Source organism: Streptopelia decaocto, assembly GCF_964273445.1.
Source record: "Streptopelia decaocto genome assembly, chromosome: 3".
Taxonomy (NCBI): domain Eukaryota; kingdom Metazoa; phylum Chordata; class Aves; order Columbiformes; family Columbidae; genus Streptopelia; species Streptopelia decaocto.
The window spans coordinates 52,877,792-52,902,483 of record NC_138656.1 but is presented as its reverse complement, the minus strand read 5'-3'; the positions used below and the strand labels follow the sequence as shown (position 1 = coordinate 52,902,483).

Here is a 24,692-nt window from a genome sequence, read left to right as displayed (position 1 = left end):
GCATGAACACACACCATATGTGGTACTAAGCTCCTTTTCATCGTCATGCCAATAAATTAAGTCCTTGACCTTCTGTTCCCTGTTAACTTCCTGAATTTAGATAGCTATCATGCAAAGCTTAGGTTTTACAAAGTTTATCCATCTGCACATATACACTTGCTCCCAGACACAAAACTTAAACAATACTTTGCTGGATGTGGGCTGAGCAAGAAACAATATACCTCACTGAGACAACACATCCCAGCATCTCTTCAGTTCAGTACACAACAGGACACTCCACCACAGCAGGGATGGATGACACAGCACCAGACTCCATTTCATGCCTCTTTGCAAAACGTTCAGAATAAAGGCAGCAGTAATTAAAGAGGAAAACAGAATTTTTAAGAACTGACAATCATTTTGCACTACCTACAACTGAGGAGTCTCCACTGATGAAAGAAGAAATAAAATGGACCTTTCCGCCAAAACTCTCCAAACAATGAACAGGACACATTATCACAAAATAAAATATAATAAAAAATATTATTCTATAAATGTGCGCTTGCAGCCCATAAGGCTGATTGTATCTTGGGCAACTCTGCTCCAGTGAGACCCGCCTGGAGTCCTGCGTCCAGCTCTGGAGCCCTCAGGGCAGGACAGACATGGGCCTGTTGGAGAGGGGCCAGAGGAGGCCACAAAAATGATCAGAGGGCTGGAACAGCTCTGCTGTGAGGACAGGTTGAGAGAGCTGGGGTTGCACAGCCTGGAGAAGGCTGGAAGGAGACCCTACTGCAGCCTTTCAGTACTTAAAAGGGGCCTATAAGAAAGATGGGGACAGACTTTTTAGCAGGGCCTGTTGTGACAGGACAAGGGCTAATGGTTTTAATTCAAAAGAGGGGAGATTCAGGCTAGACATGAGGAAGAATTTTTTTACAAGGAGGGTGGTAAAATACTGGAACAGCTTGCCCAGAGAGGTGGTAAGTGCCTCATCCTTGGAGACATTCAAGGCCGGGCTGGACAGGGCTCTGAGCAACCTGATCTAGTTGACAATGTCCCTGCTCATTGCAGGGGGGTTGGACTAGATGAGCTTTGAAGGTGCCTTCCAACCCAAACTATTCTATGATTCTGCATGAATCTTTCAATTTTTATTTGTACAGAGCACAGAAAGCTGGGTGGGAACTTCCACATATAAGCTGGAACAATGACAGAGAAATCTGGATAATTAAGAAGAGACATCAATATTTGCCATTTTCTTCTACAGGGAAAGCACAATCTCAGAGAAACTTTAAAGAAGTATGGTATGTAAAAACACAAAGAAAAGTGTCCGAAGAATTTGCATGTACAGAGATTCACAACATGCTCTGCCAGCAGGAAATCTGCCTTTACTCAGCCCTTTTTATCCAGTGAAATAGAAAAAGACAAACCTAAGGAAACATGTCCCATGGGGGAAGAAAGGTTTCTACCCTCTATTGCAGCTGACCTAGCGCTCCAGTGTTCTGGTTTCATCTGGGATAGGGTTAACTTTCTTCTTAGTAGCTGGCAGAATGCTGTGTTTTGGATTTAGAATGAGAATAATATTGAAAATACACCGATGTTTTAGTTGTTACTAAGCGGCCTCCCCCATCTCACTGGGGGTGAGTGAGCAAGCAGCTGCATGGTGCTTAATTTCAGCCAGGGTTCAACCTGACATCTGGCAATGCAGGGGTGTCAATCCCCACACACCTTCACTGTGGTACCTGGAGCTACCTCTGCTGTCCACAATTTTCAATGGATATAAGCAGCTTGCGAGCCACCTGTTCTTACTTCCACCAACATCACTGACAAATTGCAAGTGACCTCAGGGAAAGCAGGAACACAAACAGCTTCTGTGGTGGAGATCCCCCACTGTGTATGCTGTGATGAAAAAAAGAACATTTATATGTCAGAGATACAGCAAAAAGCAAATACCTGTTCCGACTCTAATTAGTCCTCAGTCTGACAGAAAGCATCACATAAATCTAACGAAGAACAGGTCAGAAACCAACCAACATGACTCAGTACCACAGGCACCAGCATCCCTGCACCATGCCCATCAAGGGCTCTATTTCTTGGTAACCCAAACATGACAGTTGACTATGAGTTTTTGATTGCTTGCTTAACTAGAAATTTCCTCACCTTACCAGCTTTTTTTGTTTTGAAATGAAGTATCTTTGTTAGTCCTCTGATTAAATGTTGCATATGGAATCTGTTTGCCCTAACTTTCTAATGAAACATGATATAATCCCATAACACATTCTGAAGTGTTGAGTTTTTTTAAGCATAAACAAATAGTCATCTCGAAGATGGAAACTTGCAGACAGGAACCACAACTGACACACAACATGCACTCTGTCCCCGCCTTTTCCCATTTTACAATGGTTATTTATGAATTCTAAGGTCGGTAAGAAGACTAATAATGGAGTGGAAATCACGACCTGCAAGTTGTGGTGTACGTTATGTTTGAATACAAATACACTTATGTATAAAACAGGATTTTACTTATTTTCATCCCCACAGAGTATACATTGCAGTTTAAATGCAAAGCATTTATTGTCAGCTTTCAGAGCTACTGCACTGAGCTAGCCAACCACTGAAAGCTTCAGAACTCGCAAGCATTAAAAACTATTCTGTATAAACGGAGGCTATATTTAAGTCTATGCAGCTATAATTATAGCAATATGAAATATGTCTAAAAGGGATGGTGGAAAGAGCTGAGCATCAGTTTAGCAGTAGAAAGTATCTTCAATTTGCACTCCAGCCCTAGGATTGCACTAGAAAGTTCTGATGTAAGAAACCCTTTCAGCTGAGTTGGAATACATGGGAAGCTCCTACTAGAATACTGGAGGCATAAAATCTGAAGAGGATGAATGTGTTTCAGAATCGTAACAGATACAAACAAACAGATAATAAGCATAGACAGAACACAAACATCTCCCCATTTTCAAGTGCATAAAACCCACACATTCTGCAGCAATGACAGATCACTTCGAGAGGCGAATATTATGACACTAAGGTATTACTCTGGCAAGTAAAATACTTTAAAACACTAAAATGTGTTTTTCCTGAAGTCCAATGTAATGCTATGCAATCAGGCCTGGCACGTGTTTTCACCCAAGCTCCAGCTGTGGATGTACGCTCACTAAAAGATCTTTCAACGCCACTGTGGTGCAATGAGCTCTCAAATCCATTTTTTCTTCCATTGAGTTAGATTTGTGTTACAGTTGAGCAGAGAGCAAGCTCTGCACAGCAGGGTTGACTTGGTGCTGGCATCGAAAGAACCAGGAGGCTCAACTCATCTGAACTTGTGAAGGAATGACAAAAGTTGCTTTTTACTTTCTTATTTAAAACCTACAGGCCACACACTGCTCCACTATAAATGAACTTTGTGCCTTAGGCTCATGAAATTTTTATGTAAACAGTGCAGAAATTAGACCCTTTATCTTTTGTTCTTTTCTTCATCTTTTGTTTCCATCACACACATCAACACTGCACAAAGCATCTTCAGTTGCAAGTGAGAGGGTTAGGAACATCCAGCAATCAAGAGATGGCTCATGTACTCTTGATTTAATATTGTAACAAGCATGGTACTGTTTTCAGTATTATCTGCTGACTCTCGTCATGCCCACTGCAAAGCTTTCAAAGTATTGCTTTTATTATTGTATTAAATAGTTACCTAATCTCCTTTGTGCAAACACTCCCACACACAGAGAATATACTGAAGGTAGAGAACACTGCGATATAAAATTTTAGTGTGCTGTTACCAAAGAGCACTGTGTCTCATTGTAAACAGAGCAACAATAATGAAACAGAAAAGGATATATTTATATTCCTGATCATTATATTACCATGCTTGTAAGCTCCAATGTGGGTGTTTACTCATGCACATAAGAACAACCGTATTTTTTCCATTTGGAGGCTTGATCATGTAAAGTGATCTCAATAGCATAACCCTGTGTTCACACAGTGCCACAGGGAAGTCAAACCAGCAAGATCTAAGGGGCTTGTAGCAGAGGAGACCTGCAACAGCAGTCCAACAAGATCGCACTTGGATCGCAACATGGATATTAGGAATCGGTTCTCCAATTTATCGTACGACTTTCCATAAAAATGCCTGAAAATGTGATTTATTAATCTTTGTTGTATTATATTCTTAAGCTTGTCCATCTAATTTTCTGGTCATATCCTGCTTAAAACCATTTTCCAGACAGGCTATACAATCCTCGCTCTCAATTTAAAACTCTTCATAGGAAAAGTGCCTCTAAAACTACAAAGTAGTTAAAAAATGCTTATCCAGGTGTCACCAAAAAAATAAACCAGTAAGTATTTTATTACTCTAATCTTAATTCAAATAAAAATAGTACATTATAACTTTGTGCTTCAAAACATGGCAGCAGACAAGAAAGGTCTGCTGTTACCGTAAGCCAGGAAAAACATTCCCCTCATCTCCAGAAGATGAAAGCAGAGCCGGCGTGCCCACACCTGACCCACACCACAGCTACTGCGCTGCGGGGAGCTCCTGTTATTTTTAGAGTAGCTATTTTCCATAATGGAAATCTGTCTTGTGAACTCCTGGTTTTGAATATGTTTCAGTGAATTGTGTTGTAATTTCTTCCTGCCAATGGGACAGCTGGGTCTCTTGATGACAGTGAGAAATAAAAGCCCTTCATATCGCTTTATCTAATCATATAATGCATATCTACATACTTCTTTAATGGAGAATATGCTTTTATAGTAGAAATTTAATTTTTACTGACTTGCATATATTAAACTCAAATTCTTCTTTTTGTTCATTTCTTCAAGAAACATCTGGGAATCCAAATTCTTGCAAAGCAACCTCAGCATTCCCCCAGTCACAACCACTACCTTCCTCCTCCTCCCGCCACCAATAATGGTAACAGAGAAAGCAGCAGGTTCATTATTCATCGCTTGTCACAAAGAGGAAAATTATTAGCAGCACCTTATGTTAAAGCAGGTATTGTGACAAATCACTTTGCTGGGTCATTACAACGTAATTCTTATTCATCCTGTGTTACCGAACTTCCCAATGCCCAAGCACAATGTGTGCTCTACAACCATTAATACCGTGACAAGGAGATAAGTGGAAAAGGAGAAAATTTGTGCTGCTGCATGGAGGAAAAGCTACAGCCAGAGGTTCCAAGCGACCAAGGGAGACCCAGGCAGGCACAGGCAGCAGGGCTGGGTGCAGCAGCATCCTCCCTTCCACTGTGCCACCGCTGCGGGGATAAAAAGTCCTGAGGGAGCAGAGCCCAGGGTCAAAGCTGGAGCGGCTCAGCTGGGGTCCAGAAGGAGAGGGAAGTCCTTTCTCCCCATTGACCCAACTCCCCTGCCCTGGGCACTGCCCGTCCCTCTGCCTCACACCATGTCCAGCAGTGACCCCGCTATGCCGCACTCCATCCCTCCACTCAGCTGCTGCTTAACTCCTCTGCTCCTCTGTTTGCACGGCGCCTCTGGCAACTGGGACAGATTTACATTGGCTTACACATACCATCAGAATAAGCTAGATTAATGATTATCTAGTTCCACAGAATGTCATTTGCTCTGAAATAAACTAAAAATAAGAGCTTTTCACCTGACTATAGTAAATGGTAACCAGCATGTATAGCATAATACATTTCATTCCACCTAATAAAATCCCTTTAAGTGCTCATTGTCCTGCATTTATAACACTTTTTCATTTTCCACACCGATTTTCACATTTTCTTTCTGTTTAGAGACTGCCATTTTTTCATACCCACAAAAGGAAGAAGGCATCATTACAGGCAAATTCTGGCAACCTGGTTTTCCTCTGCTCTTAAAAGACAGAGAGTTTGGCTGATTGACTTTCAAAATGTGTAAAAAATATGAGGAAAAGTAACATTTCCAAATACTGATAATGGAGCCAGTTTTCACAGCAAACCAGCAACACTCTGGAAAATAGAATTTATCACCAATATTCCAGTTTACCTTAAGTTTATAGTTATTTTCTAGTAATAGCAGACAGAGAACAGGTACACAAAAATCTTCCCTAAGATTTTTGGGAGGGGAATCCCAGAGTTTGCTTTCAAGAAAGAATGAAGAGGGCACCAGAACCAAAACCTCTTATCATTCCTGACTGTGCAGGGTCTTGTGGACACCAAATTCTCTGATGGAGACATCTGTTTTATGTGACCTGATGTGCAAGAAAAAGCCTAGACCAAAGGTTATCTCTGTGAGCTGTCTTTCTTCATAAAGGGATTAGTGTTGCTAGGTGTAACATGGCATGAAGATGAGAGGAAAAGGAGGTGCAACAGGTTGTTTAAAATATAAAATTCAATCCAATACCTAAACTGACAGCCATTTATTTATTTGAAAGCAAAATAAACTCCACAGTTCTGTAAAACAGAAAAAACAATACCTGATAGTTTGAAAAGCAGAGGCCAGGCCTTCTGGATTTATCCTTACTGTTGCAGCTGGGATGTGCTTTAAAAAAAACACTCCAAAGCAGAAGCCGGAACAAAAAATGTTTTGGATCATTACGTCCCAAAGGGGTTTTCCATCTAACTGCACGGTGCCAGGGACATTTTGCCAACATGTCAATAAAAATAAGAAAAAACCCAAGCATATCGCATTTTCGAAAGCACGTTCTACATGGAGGGGCTACTCGGTCTCCTGCACTTTTCCTTAGAGGCGTGAGGAGCACCAATGGATTCAGCTGGAGTGGCCTTTCAGTGTCAAGTAGACATCAGAGGAATTAAGTCACCCAAACAAGACACCAGGAGAGCAACAGAGCAGAGAGATTTCTACGGGGGGTCATGGCAAAGTAACAACAGTTGGAGGATGAGCAACCCTGGGAGAAATCTGCAGCTGCTGCGAGCTGCCACTGCTCCTCCTGGCAGTCCTTCGACTGCCTTTATCAGTCAGGGATCTACTTCCCTCATCTCTCCAGATATCCAGGCTCTCTGGCTTAATATCAAATTCCTCTCGCCGAAGTATGTTAACCAGTATGTAATTACACATTATCACAGTAGTATTATCAGCTGGCATCCTTCTCTCTTTCGGTTTGTTTCTTTATTATTTTGATAAGAAATTCAAATAGTCACTGAAACATGGAGAGCAAGATAGATTATATATGTAAATACTAGGGCTCCCAGTACAAACCCAAGTGAGCTTCACTGTCCTCAAAATACTCTGGTGGGAAGGCACTGGTTTTCTCTTAGCATAACTACAAAATATCACAGAAAAATAATTTTTTTTCAGGTCTTCTAATTGATTCAACATTTTGAAACAATAAACTAGTTATCACTTTGAAATAAAAACCTGGAAGACTTCTAATTTCATTGCATCTCTTGCAAATTCTTCTGTATCTTTTCCGCTTTGGACCTTGAAGACAAAAGCTTCTTACAAATAGGTATTTTCTTCAGTGAAATCCCTGTTGTATCAAAACTGATCAGTTTTGCCAGTGATTTCACTAATGTCAGGACTTAACCCAGATACCTGTTCCAGCTATAGTGTGTAAGAAGGAAGAACATCCCATTAACTAGGAAAACAGAGTGTATTCCCCATACTAAGGCAAATAACCAATGTTCAAAAACAACACCTTTGAAAGAATAAAGTTCATGACTTTCACTTCATATTATGATTTGTTCTCAGATCCGACCACATACAAATGTTGAGACTCTTAGCAACAAAAAACTTACTATGGGCCACAACGATATGGGATTCTATGCCAAAAAGATTCTTTTTTATGATGTTGAGTATTGAGGATGCAGAAAGTTTCTATATTACTACTCATGGTCCCCCTACTGCAATCTCTAAAACCTTAATATGCTTCCACCATCCATTGTTGCTTTGAGACACTGCAAATTATAATTAACCAGAACATTCCACCATGTGCTTGCTACAGACTAAGCAAAAGCTTTTAAGTACCATTATGTTATCTAGTGAGCTACATTAACAGCACAAATAGCTTTGAGGTACTTATACTGCAGCTGCAACTATGGAATATTTCATTAGAATAAGCGCAAAAGGGAAAAGTCACATTTACTTCAGCAAAATCCCAGTACAGCTGCAAGTACACTCAATACTTGTCAAGTATAGAGAGAGTTATTATGTGACTTCAAAGTCCACAAAATATGCTGCTTACAAGCAGCACTTGAAAAGTATTTGCTTCCCCCCTCTAGACCTGGGATCTGCCACCACAGGTTCCTGCTATTAAGGTCTTATTATAAGGAACCTAACTAAATGTACACAAACAATCAAACACATTTATCCACTGAGAGGGGCTTAATTTGTATTTTAAGTAACCTCAGTACCAAATTTACCACCTGGGTTGACTTCTATGCCCTCTCCTACTAAACCTGCACCTAGAGGAGATACCACAATGGGCAGCACCATACCTCGCAAGGTTTCCAGCAGCACTCGTGCAAGGAAGGCAACACCTTCCCCTCCCCATCCCCACCGCAGTAACTCCTCAGTATGAGGAGGATAAACAACAGGCATTTCATAATTTCTTCTCAAAGAACAATTTTTTCACTGTAAGAACAGCAAAGCGGTGGAACAGGCTGCACAGAGAGGTTATGCAGTTTCTGTCCCTGGAGGTTTTCAAGACCCAACTGGATAAAGCCCCAAGCAACCTCACCTGGCCTCAGAGCTGTCCCTTCATGAGGTCAGGCTAGATGCCGCCTGAGGTCCTTTCTAACCTGCATCATCTGACAACCATTCCTTAAGAATGCAATTTTCTCTCTCTTATTCGATCACCAAACTTTTGATGATCGCATTCTTTCTTCCTTTCATTCTAGTGTGTCACTCCCAAGACCCTGGCTCCTCTCTCCTGCCTCTTCTCCCTTGCCAGCTACCCTTGGTAGCTTTCAAGCTGCTGCAAGGCCAACCAAGCCAGCCTATCCCTGCGCCAACCTCTTGGTTCGTTAAGCTGCCCCCAGCAGATGACTCCAGTGTCTACCTCTGTGCTCTCTAAGCATTTTGGATCGTGAATTACTGTAAATCCCAGCAATGTAAGACCCATACTTTCACTTAATTGACAACATGAAAGGAGTGAGCTGGCTCTGCAGGCCACTGTCATGGCCTCGTAGACCATGACCAACCATCTACAGGCTTCTGTACAAAAACCACTAGTTTACTGCTCGGCTTTTGCAGTAAAGGTTTGAAAAGACAAAACTCTATGCACCAAAAAAATAAGCAGTGAATAAAGGCACTAGAGCTATGTCTTCCTTGACTTCAGACAAGGACAGAGCACTAAATAAGCTTATATTCAGTTCACATTAAGATGTATTTTGCAGTCACAAAGACTAGAAACTCTTTAAAAACCTTACATCTGAAGAAACCAGACAACTCGCAGTAAGAAGAGCTTCCATCTTCCCTCAGATATGTTATTATTTGAGACTCAGCGCAAGGATATCTTTTCTTATTGATAATTGTGTTGCAACACAAATAACTGCAGTAAAGAAAGATAACAGTGCTGGGTAATGTTTGAAACAGATATAAACCAGCAACTTCATAGTTACGATTCCTTCCTGTAAAGCAGATCAACTCAAAGACAAATGACTTTAGTTTAGTTTTACTAGAAGACAAATAATAATTAAAGAGCTCTGTCTTCCCAGGAAGGAAACTAGCCTGTGCAGACAAAAGAAACCTATTAGTTGTGTGAGAATCAGATCTTTTTCTGCACTGAGCTCCAGCATGCTAGGCTGTTGGTTTGGCCTCCTCCAACACTCCTTCCCAGGCATCCAATAGCACTTCGCTCTTACTAAATGCAGTACTGAAACCTGCCAGGAAAAGAGAGAAAGAAACTGTTCATAAAGTACTAACTGTGTGCTCCCTACAAACTGGCAGAACTGACTCTGCTTGCGTTCTTAGATTAAAATCATTAACAGTGAATGAGGATACGCAGCCGGGTGCTATTAAACTGCATGTCATGTCAAAGGAGAATTTCTATGAAGAAAAGGAATGAGACAGGTTTTTAAATCTTACTCTGAATATTAACAATAAAGTCCATCTAGAGAAAAAAAAATGAAACATAAAATGCTAATTAAATTCTCTGTTCAATTCTATAACACTTCTGAATTAGATCCTACAGATTTACCGTTCATTATGTTTCACAGCAGTTTTCCATAAGGTCTTTCTAATAATATTCTTTAATGTCTGTTGGTTAAATGTTAACAACAAAAATTAATATGCATCAAGCCTATTCATTCGCTTTTAAAACTAATAAACAGGCTCTCCACTGCTGATTACCACATTCCTGTATCACTGGAAAACTGCCAGCTCCAGTACATATATAACATTAGTATTTGTTTTTTGCTGAGTGGTAGTCCTCTGTGGTAATTACCATCTTGCACCTAAAGTAAATATTATTCTCTCGCTGCAAGTAGAAATAAAGAATTGACTCTTCCTGTACTTTTACTGTTTGCCATCCAGTCCATCCTGTTGGTAGACTACGCGCCCACTAAATATAATTCCCTGAGCCCTCGTCACTGGAGCCATCGCTTTTGTTTGTAACCAGTGAATTACGAGGATTAGTCCCTCCTCAGGAGATTGCCAGCGCAGAAACTCCACGGGCCGTAACCGAGCAACTCCTGCCCAAGAAAACTATCGGGAAATACGAGCTTCAAAACCGGCACACGGGAGCGGCCCCGGGCAGCGCTGCGGGACGGGGCCCCCGGACCGGCAGCGCCCCCCACGCGCCGGGCTTCACCCCGAACACGTGCGTGGAATGTAAAGGGGACAACAAACCAGCCTTTCGCCCAAATTTAACCGAATTCGCGGGCACGTCGGAGCAGCGGGAAACAATGCGCCCATTGATCAACCTAAACAAGCGCTCCTGGGTGTGTAAACAGATGCGAGGTCCGGTCTGCGCCGGTAAACAACACCCAGCCGTGCTCGGCGCGTTGTTGTCGCCTCTCCTACGGTGACAGCCAAGAAAACTTTAAAGAGCGCCTACTCCAAAACTGTGCTTAAAGCAGCCATTGATGCAATGCTTGTTTTTGCCCACGGAAAAAGTGTTTCTGGGATGTACAAGCCCACACGGCGAGGACACGCTCCAACTCGGGCAAACTCCATAGCAGGTGCCGGGGACACCCGGCGCCCCGAAGAGGGCTCCGGCGCCCGTGGCCCCCCAAATGGGGAAGCAGTGCTAGGGAGCGGCGCTCCGCAACCCGCCCCGTCCCACGGCTGGCTCCCCGCGAGCCCGAAGCCGCCCCACACCCCGTCCCGGCCGCACTCACCAGGATGCCCATCACGTCGGCCCACAGCTGGGCGAACGCCTCCGATGTACCGCTCTCCGCCGGGGCGGCGGGGCCGCCCGCCCGCTCCCCTTCCATGCCCCGGCCCGGCCGCCAGATCAGCGCCGGCTCCCCGCCGCCACCGGTCCGCCCCGCCCCGCCATGCCTCCCCCGCCCCGCTCCCGGCCCGCCCCGGGACACCGCGGGCCGGCCCCGCCGCCCCCCCTCAAACTTTCGGCCCAGCGACAGGGCGGCTGGCGGCGCGGCGGTGCCACTGCGGCGCGGCGGGGGCGCCCACCCGGCGGCGGGGAGACGGCAAAGCCCCTCCTCCTCTTCCCCCAGCCGCCGACCGGCCCCGCGCCCCCCTACCCGCGCTCGCCCGCCGCACGTGGCCGCCCCGGGGCGGCAACAAAGGGCCCCAGCGCCGCCCCGGCGGGTCCCGGCCCCGAAGGCGGAGAGCTGCGGCTTGGCCCCGCGGGGGACGTGTGGCAGCCGGGGCAGGGCTTGCTGCTGACCGGGCTCCCACTGTCCCGTCGCCTCACCTGGCTGCCAGGAGCTCCAGCGGCAAAGTCAGCAGCGTTTCTCAACACCACGGGTAGACGGGCTGGGAAGGGGTGCCAGCCGCGTCCCTTACAGGGCCGGCCAACGAAGAGGCGCCCAGTTAATTCAGACTTCGAGTTTAAGTACCCGGATCACATCGTTCTCCTGAGGAGAGGAGCGATCGGTCACAGATCACACAATGAAAATCAAAGCTGTCCTTGGGGAGGGACTGTGGAAATGCTGCCTCCATCTATGCCTCCTGCTTCCTATTGCTCCCCTCAATTATAATGACATTAAATAATCGCTAGTTAATGACACCAGTAGGGATGCTCCTGCATCCTTCTTAGGGAACAGCTGAGTGCCTGTGCACACACCCGAGCACACTTGTTGAGGAAGGTGCATGAAATAACGGTGCTGAAACCACATCAGGCATGGGATGGAAAGAGCCAGAGAGGTCGGGGGAGCCTGGGCAGGAGGGTGACCGAACACCTGCCCACCACCTCACAACTTGTTCCCAGCTTCTGCTGGAATGAGCAGCAAGAAATTCTTAGTCTTGGTGCTCATCCTTAAGCTTTGAAATGGTTAGATGTGCCTTGAAAAGCTACTGTTTCAAGCTGTTGCTTATTGGAAGCACCTGTCTGATGTATTTAATGGCTAAACAGCTGTCATGCCCTGGCCAAACATTTTAAGAGCTCACATCTTTAAGCAGTTAGTAGCTTCTACAGCATCCCACCAGCCCTGCTTGCTGCCAGGCTGGATGTTACGTGCCCTGCACCACACAAACCAGGGCCTGCCCTGGCACATGTGTTTCCCCACAGGCTCTCTGTTCAGCCATGGGGTCTCCTGGCACTGGGCTCCCCCCAGCCCTGTGGCTGGCCCCAGAGCTGACAAGCACTAGTGGCCTGGGAGGACTAGAGCAACAAATGACAGACACCATTTGCTAACAGGGCTAAAAATAGTTTCTGGAGAAAGCATAAAGCAGAAGTGGGGTGACTATGTGCTCCTCATCTTCTCTCCACATTCCCAGAGATGTTCTTTTTTCTGTCCTCAAAGCTAAGATGGCTTATTTAACTTCTTAGGCTAACACCAGAGAGAAAAGCTAATCAAAATACTTCCTTTCTCAGCAAGTGGTACACAAAGAACAGAACAAAATTTGTCAAAGTGCTGTGTTGTTCCAGCTATTGCAGGTGAATGGCACACACAGAACAGACAAAAGGAGGTGTGGGGCACAGGTAGGAAAACTAAAAGAATTATGCTGAAAGTGGTGAGGAAACCCTGATGGTGTAGAAATATTCATTTTTCTTGACCACTCGTTAAGATGCACATGTAGGATACACACTATGTAATTCATCATGTTATTGACTAGTAATGAGAAATAATGAAAGGCCCAAACCTGATACTAAGTCTCTACTAATTGACGTTTAAATTGTATGCAAGTATAAGCCTATGAAGTATGAGGATAAAGGCATGTCAGTGCAGTCTCTCTGTACTCTGAGATGGCTTGCATAACCCAAAACTGGTTTCATTAGTCAGGGGTAATTTACTAAGTGACCCTCTGAAATTCATGTTGAACCATTTACAATAATAATGTCAACCTACTTTCAAAATATCTGAACAAGGCACACTGTTCATCTCAGGATTCAAATACACTGGACTCCTCTTGTACATACTGGTTTAGGTACATTGTCTTTTTTTGTAGTTTGGATGCATATTAAAAACCAACCAACCAACACAACAAACAACTCTGCAGCAAAACATCTCAAACTCCTTCCTTGTTCTGACTCAGGCAGCAATAGATTAAGATCAAAGAGGTGCAAGGGGCAGAACTCCCACTTGCCTTGCCTCTCCCTGCAATGGTGGTCATTGCTCCTGTGCATTGAAGACTACACCACTTACAGAAGCAGGTGCTGAACATCTGCACTTTTCAGCCTTGCAGTACAGGTAACAAAAACTAGATTATAGATTGTGGTAGTCCAAGAGCTACTTCCTGAGTCATGATGTCATCCTTTTTGTGAAGGCAGCAGCTTTCACCAGAGGAGTAGGATGCATGGCTGCTGTAGTCTTTCCCTCAGCCAGTTGACTGTCTGAGACACAGAGCCTTTGAATTTAAAGAAGGGAAACAAGGAAAAAAAAGATCTTGCAAAACCACTTGACTCCAGGAAGCAGTTGCTATAAGAAACAAATTGACATGAGAGAATCACAACAAATCCATGGCAATTTACAATAGCTACCATCTTCTGTGGCCTTGCAATTATATTATCTACTGATCTTCAGACATTAATAAGATGCCATTTTCCCAAGATACTTAATGACTATGACATGCCGAAATATTCCCTGCTCTTCTTTGCTCAGGTAGACCCCCTCCTTCTAGGTATCACAGGGTTCCCCTATGTTAATTACGCCAATGTCCTGCAGTAATAAATCCCAGAGCATTTTACAAAAACCAAACCAAAACAAAACAAAAAGCTGCAACAAGAATATTAGAGTTTTAGAACAAGAAGAAACTCAGACCTTACATAGGTTTTTGAAGCCCAGCTATGATTGCAGTTTCTGTTACGACTGCTACTACAAAATTACAAATTAATTGCAATTTAGCATGTTAAAATACAGATTTTGTTTGCTTCTTTATCTGTAGTTTTCTAGATGAAAACTCAAGCATCCACAGAAGACCGTGTTCTGGAAGCAAACTGTATGGGACCTGTGTATGCTACTGGGAACAAATAAATCAGGTCAACTTTCTGAGATTTTTTGGACATCTCACAGGAGCTCTGATGAGGTGCTTAACATTTGGAAATCTTGGAAAATGGTCTCCATGCACCTACAGGGCAGGATTAGGCAGTGGGGCAGTGACCCTGATACAGTTCCTCAGCATGTCACACACACAGTGCATGGGCTCATGTTTGTTCTCACATGTTCCCCAGTGCGTCTGGATGAAAAGTCCCTCTGCAGAGCAACCGTGAAGCTCCCTGCGGTTGTTCTCTGGCAGATTTCAACAAAGGAGATGTAAAAGATCAACATGTTTGTAGTGAATGTAGTTTCGCCCAGTTATGGCAGATGTACTGGGCATGTGAGTGTATCCTCCTATCAACACCATCAGCTACATGCGGGCAAGCAGTTAATAAGAGCCTCTCACATCTTCACACAGGGCAGGATTAACCAACTTGGAAAGCACCATTCTGTGTTCAAGAGAGACAGAATTTCTTCTAGAGGGATACTCAGAGCAGGATCCTAGCTCCAGGTTAAGGTGGCCATAGAGAAGCTCATCCTCCACCTTTCTTTACTGAAGGTTTAGGGAGATCACCTTCACTGGGTCAAAATCTTTCTCTGTGATTACTTCTTCACAAGCACAAACTCAAATTTAACCTCTGAATCATTAAGACAAAAGATGACAATCTTTCTGTCCCAAAGTAGTGCGTATCATCTCGCCACAGCGTCACACAAAAGTGACACAATGGTTTCAACAAAGCATTCAATAGTGGAAAACTGAAACATGAATCAAAACAAATTGGAAAAGCCAAAGTGTGCCATCAGAACCAGACTATCACTTCTGGCAATCATGTAAAAGCCATTTAATCCAAGTAGTCTATATCACAAACAATGCCAAGCACTTTGATATCAATTTTAAAATACACGAAAATGGCCATGAGAGACCAGGTTCCCTTGAAAAGTGGATCATGTCCCACAGTGTAATGGACACCAGACTTCATGGGTTCCTGACAGATGACCTGAGGGAAACGCCTTCCTTCTCAGAGGCCTAGCAATTAACTCTGCATGCATTAACAAAACACATGAGGTTTCTCAACATCACTAACACCACCCTCCCCAGTATATCAAGTCTAAATCAGAATATCAAAGCTTCAGAGAAATAAATAAACAAGCCATTGTATGCACAGAGGATGCAGGGGAAAAGAGAAATAAAAATTCCAGCTAGCCCCCACAGGTGATGTACAAAGGCCCTAAAACTCTTAAGACAAGCAAATTACAATGCGACATGTTATTAGCAGTGATTGTATCTCCTTTCAGCTCTCTCCTTCTTTCCTCGTGGTGGAAGTCAACAAATTGAAACGTGCAGAGTTTCCCATCACAGCCTTTGAATGCAACTGCAAACTTTACTGGTTGCAGGCTCCATCCCATCAACTTATCAGAATCCATCTTAGAAAAATTTTATATCATTGTTCTCACTACATTTTTTGGAAAGTTCTTCTAAAATATTGTGTCTTTTAATTTTCACCTGTTAATAATTTTTTAAAGTATTTTCCATAATAATTATTTAAGTGTGATTATAATTTCTGGTAGTGGGGTCCCTTGGAGCGGGGCTCTCTGCCTCACCCTTATCAGCCAAAGGAGCTGGCAGCTGCTCTCCAGGAGAACACAGAGGTGCCAGAGGCTGCTCCAGAAAGTCTCTAGCATGGGACAGGATCGGGACCCATACACCCAACCCACCAGCTGTTCTGTGCAACAGGCTGTTGCTCTGTCTCAGGCACTCTTGGCACATACAGGCATAAATTGTGAGAGGGCTAGATCCATCATGTGCATTTGCACATCAGACTCATATGCTCCTGAAGTGATCATATATCAGCACACTCGGCCAGTTAGGTAACTACAGAAAGTATTTCTGATTTTTAAAGTGGTGCAAATAATATTTATATAGTGGCTTTTAAACAACCACTATTTAGACCATATATTCTTTTGCTGTACACTCAGAAATCATTTTTTATTCTGTTAGAGGCTTAGCTGTAAGCTCCCAGTCTTATTGCCAGCCCCTTGACTACACAGTATCACATCTCAGTGAGAGCAGTACACTAATATGCCCAAAACGAACCAGATGGAATTAAGTCTGTTTAATTCTATCAGTAGAAATAAGTTATGAACAATGAATTGTTTTATTCTGATAAAAGTCTGAACTCCCCATATTACACCTGATCCACCATTCCCCTAGATATCAGTATCCTACTACACTAAAACAATTAAGAAGGAGGTAGAGGCACATGCCCAGAAAAATCACTCCAGTAGTCTTTATACTTCAGGCTATCACCATGCTCAGTAGACACATAAATACTGCTAAGCTCGCAGGCTTCAGTTAAAATGTGGTGGCTGTGACTTTGCATGACAAAACATACAAGGAAAGGAAATCTAAACACAGCACACAGTGAGGATCAGAGCCCTTCTGGAAGGATACCTTTTGACTCATAAGGAGAAAGGAAAGGTCTGTATCCTCCCTTCCTGCCTGCAAATGTGCTCCACAAAGGCCTCTCCTATCCTGCCCAGTTCACCTCCCCACTGTAGAGACCCGCACCCTGTGTCCTAACCAGGAGGCAGCAGCACCAGCTCAGCCAGCAGTGGGGCTCCAGGAGCTGGAGCTTAACCAGCAAGGAGCACCCATCCCTGGGGACAGCACAGCCACGAACCTGCTTAGGTGCACAGCACTCCACTCCAAAACTGCCCATGAATCAGGATTCCGATCTGCCTCCAACAATGTCAGCCCCTGTCTGGACAACTTCAAAAATATACTAAGACTCTTGCTGCTTTGTGTTATTTACTTCTGCCTTCTCCACTCAAACTCAGCATCCCCCCTTCTCTAGCTGCATGGGAAAGCCAGCTTTAAGCTTTGTTATTGCCCATCAACATTTAAATAGTTAGCATTCATTTTCTGTTAGTTTTCTGCAGCACTTTTTACAGAATGTTTTATAAACCTTAATTAATTTTTCAGACAGGACTTCAGCATCCTTCGGGATGTCTGGAGGTAATCTTTACGTTGCTGGTCACAGGAACTTGCTCAACTTATACTGTTTTCATAAGCATCTGCTAGAAAGGATGGATACAAATATTTTTTTGTAAGAGGCTTATAAAATCCACAGAGACTGAACTATGTAGCTCAGCATGCTTTGGCTGCTCTTATCCCAAATAATTTTAGAAGTGGGGTAGTGGAAAAAGAGGAAAGTGTGCCTGAGAATTGGGAAGAGGACTTTGGTTTCTCCCTTTTCCAAACACCGTGTCCTTTGATTCCTTTGTTGAAGTTCTTAGTAAATTACTAATGAAAAGAAGTCTGATGATCTCATCCCAAAGCACATTGTAAAACCAGCCAAGAATAAGGTACAACTTAGTAGTGCGTGATAGCCATATATTTAAGAGATGCTCAGTGCTGATGTAAATATCATGCCAAGTTGGCTGTAACAAGGTGGGAGGAGAACCAGAGAGATGGCCAACTTCACACAGTGGCAGTTTTATTATTACTCACTTCATGAACAACTCACATTTTTAAAATAAGAATGGGTACATCTCACAGAAGATGTTCACTGCATCTCCCTTTGAAAGGGAAAATATCTTTCCTAAAAGTAATACTTTCTGGAAAAAGAAACCCAACAGCTTTCATTAAATGTATATTTGCAAAAGCAGCCAATCATGAATGCAAATATAGATCTTAAAAAAAAAGTTATCTGCTTGTTATCAATGGAGAGATAAAAATTTACAGAGCTGCCCTTGGCAAAATATTACAGCAAAGTACATGTGACATAAACATGCCAATGACAGAGACTTGCAAGAAAACAGAAGAGCTGCTTAGCTTCTCTTCCAGAACAGACCACTTCCACCCAAAAGTCACCCCCTCCACACTTCACCTAACACCCACTCCCCAATTTACAAATTAAATATTGTCCCAAAACAGAACACAAATTGTTTCTGCAACTCTTTCTTTAAAAGCTAATATACCATCCTTCTGAACAAGCAGGAAATAGACCCTACCAAAGCCTGACTTTCAGTCCCACAAGGATTCAGTACTGAGCTCAGACTTTCCACTTTTTAAGTCTGTGTCCCAAGTCACTCAGATACATTATTAGTGAAGGAGTACGTGGGCCTACTTAATGCAGAAGCAAACCAACCGAAGAAACCTGCCTGATGATCTCAGCTAGCCACAGGTGAAGATAATAGACCAGATGTGATTATTAGATGTTGCTTGCAGAGGATGTCAGCCTAGGGTCAATTCTCCCCGCTGCTCCTGCTAAGAAGAAAGTACTTGCTTTGACCTCTTCTTTTAGATGCTACATCACCAGAGCTTCTCCTCTTGCCTCCACCCCTGGCAATAGCCCTTATCAGAGGGCTCAGATGGATGCAGAACACCCAATTTTCTCTCACTTTCCAAACTGTTGCCCTTCCTTTCCTTTTAAATGCTTTGTGTCCATTCCCCAGAGTACCGGATCAGACCAAAACATGGGTGTCCTCTCCCTCTCAGAGTTGTGCCCCTGGGTTAGTTGACCTGTGCACCATTCAGCAAGCCCAGACATGTACATTAAGAGATAATTTATGGAAAAACAAACAACGGTTGACTAGCAAGCAGTAGGCAAGCAGTTGTGTTACATGTGGTGTTGCAATTTCTGTTATAATAGTAAGTGTTCAAAACTAACAGATGTAAGGCACCTGGAAATTACACTTTCATTTAAATATAATGGAATTTTTAAAGTAAGACTTTTGGAGTGCTTCAGATTGAATTGTCTGAGTCATCGAGGTACACTTAGGTCAGATTTTCATACTTTTATTGGAAAGTAAAAGCCAGAATTTACATTTCCGTTATTAAAAAAACAACAACAAATTGAGGTTTTTACATCACTTGGCTCCAGGTGGTAAGATGTTAAATAAGTTATCAAGCTAGTGATGAAATCAGGAGCCTTCACAACACTGTGACAATGTAGTCAAGATGATAAGTATTCATTTTGGCTGTGTCTGTAAACACAGGCATGAGCTTGATTCACAGAGCCTGTGCTCTTCTGGAGAAGCTTTGCTCTTCACTACCTTGCAAGCTGCCCAATCATTCATGGCTCTTTCTCTCTCAAACCAGGGTTTCAAGTTGCCACAGAAAAATATGTTAAAACCTGCTCTACGCTCACTACCAAGAGTTAACAAGGAAGGGGAGAATCACATCTGATATGTACATTTTGTTTTCCCTGTATTGCTAATGACATGTTTCACTTCATAAAACTTCATTAAGTAGCAGAGAAAGGAGAGAAACATCTCTCCACAGCCAGGCACACCCGAAGCCCTGGAACTGTGCACTTTAGATCCATAAATTCATTGAAGGTGCACAAGACACTTATTACGAGGAGGGGGAGCGATTCCAAAGAGCAGCTGCTTCCAGTTAGGGTAGCTCAGCTGGAAAGCAGAGGTGCCTGTCAAACTAATTAAAGCAAGGAGAAACTGTCTATCTGAAACCCCAGCTTTTAAGCACTGGCCAACCCACTTCCAAATTGTAATTAAAAAAAAAAAAAAAAAGTTTGAGCAAAAGAGACAAGTGAATACAGGCTTAAGCACCGCTGAAAACATACCTCCAAGCTATTCTCTCAATAAATATTTTGGGAAGTTTGTGAACAGAAGGATTATTGTGACTGCGGTGGTGTGAGTGGGAGGAATTCACCCTCCACAACTCAACCAGCTGTACTGATGATGATACAACACGAGCTAACTGCCTTGGCTCTGTGTTGAAGAAGTTTTACAAGGAAGTAATTTTGTTCAAGTGTATGTAGGGTAGGCTGGTATCTCTGGTTCTCAGAAAAATGAATCTTCATTTGCAAGGATTCAGTAACTAGGCAATTCTGTTTGAAGATGGCCAATATGTTTCTGCAGTAAAATGTGTATCCTGTATCAACATATGCCTAATATAAAGTAACTGAGATTTGGGTTTTTTAAAGTTAATAATACGTTTGATGCCAGAAGTGCACGACATGTTGCTCTTGAATTCTGTGGGAAGATGTGATTTATGAGAATAAATTTAAACAAACAACTGTTGCTTGGCTAGATGAAGGTCAAAGGGATTGGAAGGGATGCAGTGATTATCTGAAAGCATGAAGGGTGTGTAAACACCAAGGGAAAAGTCAGATTGCTGAAGAAAGCTCAAGAGGGTGTAACTCAGGGCAATGAGATAAATGTATGTGGTTTTAAGCTCTGAAATATTGGCTCCTAAAATGATGACATTATTTGTGTATACAAAATAAGCTCTGGTCATTTCAGAAGTCATCGCTATTTGTCACTAAGGACAAAATATGTGAAAGTGGACTAAAAGGAATGAAAGAAATTTGCCGTATTGGTGAGGGGAATATGTGAAATAGCACCATTAACCCTGGACTTTGGAGTAAGCCAGGTGACCTTCTGGAGTCACTTTATATGAACTGCCATCTCCACGACTGATGAGGCAGCAGCAGGGGTGGTGAGCCCATAAGGCTCTGGGCTAGGTACAATCCATGACTGAATTTCACATGGCTTGCAGCTACATTAATTATTTTAGGTGTTTTTAATGGATGATTCTAAGGAGTGTGCTACCTGGGCAATTGCCTAAGAAGTCTGAAAAGTCTATGTGGCTCTTAGGTTCCCCATAATTGTTGAACATATCTTAGCTAATCTTGATTACATATGTGGCATTCAGGGAATACATATGAATGTGGTCAGATGCAAGCAAGGTATTGGGCCTTGTTTAAATGGTTTTTGTTACTCTCCAGCTTTCATTTTTATAGACACAATTTAAAAACTCCTGGAGATAAAAATAATAATTATTTATTATACTTATGTATGTAAACTGCATGAGCAGACAGAGCTAAGACTGCGTTTTGACTTGTCAAAGAGGCAAATTCATTGCCTCCTTAAATAAATCAAATAAATCCAAATGTCACGGTACTTTTTTATCTCCTAGCATTTTCTAGTATAAGAGACATGGACTCTTCTGTTAGAATGGAAATAGAGTTTTTCTCTTGGCTTGTTACTCAAAACAGCTTTCAGTGTATCAAATGTGATTTTAACTTCTATTGTCTGTACTTGCCCAGGTATTGTTCATATTTGCCTGCAACCAGAAAGGAATTCAAGGGACTTAGTTATTCAGAGCACCCCTAAACACACAATTTTATCCTAATCTCTACCAAGTTCATATGCATCCAAAGACTTTGGAAAGGGAGAAACTGTTTTAAAATACTTTATCACCTAATATTAAAAAAAAAAGGTGTGTGTATATATATGTAGGTAACAAAGGTTAGGTAGCTGAATTGTTTTTATATGGATGTATACGAAATGACTGTAACAGGCTCCACATATGACAGAGGATTCAAGTCAGTGTCAAATTGCTAAACAGTGTTAGAGGCAACTTAGTGTGCCTGGTGGGTTCAAATAAGCTTAACTTGTTCACATTCATCCAAGAATGCCCAGGCTTGGCTTTAAGATACAAAGATTTTGGCAATGATAACAACTCCTGCCTCCATCTCTTGTTCTCACTCCTGTTTCACAGTAATTATAAATGAGGACTCCTGAAGAGTAGAGTTCAAGCAGACTAAGGGAGGTCAAGCACAGGGCTGGAAAGATACACAGACAAGTTATGTAACATTTCTTTTTCCATCCTATTCTCCTGTAAGTGTTTAAAACAGCCAAATGTGATTCTGTAAAATGGATTTGTCAAGAATTAATTGTATCAAATCAATCTAATTTCCTTCCTTGGCGTATAATTGGCACTGGATAAGCAATAGCTGCAGATGGAATACATATTGAATTTAATAAGATTTCTATAATACCTTATTCAACACAGTTAGCTGATACCTTTATAAATAAAGTGGCACACAACTGGTTGAACGAACACTTTCAGAGAGATTAGTTTTCAGTGTTTGCCAGCCAATGTGAAAGAATATATTGAGTGGGGTTTTGTAGGGATCTGTTCTTCAATATTTTAATTAACAGCTTGTCTGATAGAATAGAGAATATGCTCGCTAAACTTACAGATGACAGGGAACTTGAAAATAACTACTGAACATGAATCAAACAAGCAAACTTGTTGCAGAGCAGCAAGTTTCATGGTAGGACATACCCAGCGCAGCCAGTAGGATACACAACCACATGCAGAATGAGTAGCAATCTATACTCTGCCGACCAAGCCCAAGCTTGGAGTACAGACAGACATGGACTAACGGGAGAAAATGTAGAGGACAACTACACAAATGAGATTTTTATGAGCAGAGACTGAAAGGATAAGGATGCTTTATCCAAGACAAAAGATTGCCAGAGAATAGGATAATAATTTTCAAATACATAAAAGCTTTACTTCACTAAGAAGAATAAACTTCTGTATTTGGGATAGGGCAAGAATGAACAGGTTTAATTACAGCAGGGGTGATATTAGGTTAAACACTAGAAAAAGCTTTCCAACTTCAAGGTTTGTAAAAGTGGTGGAATTGATTGCCTGGGGTCAGTGTGAAGACTTCATCACTGTCTAACCTGTTCTTGTGAGCCTCCCAACATCCCATTATTTTGTTACAACTGATTCTGCTCTGGGGCTTAGGGTTGGCTAAATAACCTCTTAAGATTCTTCCCAGGTTTTTGGTGAGTTTTGTTTGTTTGGTTTTTTGTTTGTTTGTTTTTGTTTTTAATTCTTTAAAACCAGACTTTGAAAGCAGCCAGCATTTATTCAAAAAGATATCTGAATGACATTCATGCCAAAAGGCCAACATACAATGCCACAAGTTAGAATTAGAGCCTATCGTTATCAAGGATACCACAAAGAGATTGAAATGCTTTCCGTGCCAGTGCCACAGAAGCAACTACTGACACCTGGAGAACTGCAGAAATTTCATCCAGGTTATTTGTAAATCTTGTGATTTTGGTAGTGACCTGAAGATCTATCCCAGAGTTTGCTACCACCTGGTCTGCTTTTAATATTAACATTTGCACAGGATGTCTGAGTGGCTGTGGCAGCATGTAACTGATCTGGCTGAGGATGACAGTTGCCAAAGGGACAAGCTGCTGCACAAGGAAGCCAAGAATCCCAAACTCAACACCCTTCATAAGAATAATCCTAAACATTACAGCTGTTCAAGGGCAAGAGGTTTGTTAGTTCATTTATACTCTTACTGAAATGCATTAAATATTTGTATGGGTACTCCTACCCCTGTTGGTCAAATTCAGTGACAATCACTATAAAATGCAGTCTAGCTGCCTTTCCAGAAGTGAAAACATCACCTGTTTTCTTCAAAGAAGCAATTTCTGGGAAGGCATATGTGTCTATTGGGATTTAAATGCTGGAAGCACATTGCAAACGGGGTTTCCTTGTGTAAACCAGATCTGCAAAGGAGTGTACAACCTTTAGCAGAAGCCACACTCAGAACAGTTATTCTGTGTTTTTCATATGAGACATAAGTTTGCGCTGGTGCTAAGCATGAGGGTGGCATGCCAAGATTTGCAGAAGTGATTGGGACAGATATGTTCTTCTCTGTGACCTTCACAGGCACCAGCATTTTGGAAATTAAACCCTCACTGTGTCTGGAATCCCCAAACTGTGCATTTGCAAAATCCCTCCTTTGGGAGCCTTAGAGGGTGAGAAGACAGGGAGACACATGTGCATTCACATATCTCCAGAAACAGCATTTCACAGACCACTCCATGTATTCTACACATATTCAATTACATATGTCATTATGTGATTGCACAGACAGACAACACTGCTATTTACATTAAAATATATGCTCACAATAGCATCTGTCGCTGCACATATGTATATTACAATATATGGTAGCCAAGTCAACAGCAAGTGATCAACCAGCCAAAATGGCAAATTCATCAGGAAGAAAGCATTTCCCTGGGTTATGAATTCCCAAAAGGCTTCACAGGTCAGTTAGCAAGTTATCACTCTCACTCTTCACCTGGAAGTAAGTGAGTTAAGCAAGTTGCTGATGAGGAAAAAGTGCTCTCCAAGACTCCACAGCCCACACTTTCCGAGGCAGGATGCATGGAGAGAGTTAGTAAGGCTCTGTCAATTAGATACAACAGTAAAATGGCATCCCATCTGCTCTGCAAATGTCAAAGAGCTTCATAGCACCTGTCTGGGGGGAAAAAAAATGAGCAAGGGTTTACCACAGGTTTGGCTATTCCTGTGAAACAAAGGACTCTTTGTACTCATGCTTCACACAGCAGAAGTCCTTTAGA

The 24,692-nt window shown here is 42.5% G+C and overlaps 1 protein-coding gene across 5 annotated transcripts in view; it reads right to left on the bottom strand.

Moving 5' to 3' along the window:
• Positions 1-24,692, bottom strand: part of SASH1 (SAM and SH3 domain containing 1) — a 191,902-nt gene that overhangs the window by 111,572 nt on the left and 55,638 nt on the right. For 3 of the 5 annotated variants that reach the window (XM_082049782.1, XM_082049786.1, XM_082049783.1), the window contains exon 1: positions 11,217-11,342. The exons of the other annotated variants lie outside the window; for them this stretch is intronic. In XM_082049782.1, the coding sequence (XP_081905908.1) occupies positions 11,217-11,312 (96 nt within the window). In that variant the 5' untranslated portion in view covers positions 11,313-11,342. Of the gene's footprint in view, positions 1-11,216; positions 11,343-24,692 lie in introns of those variants that run through there. 5 annotated transcript variants of the gene reach the window in all.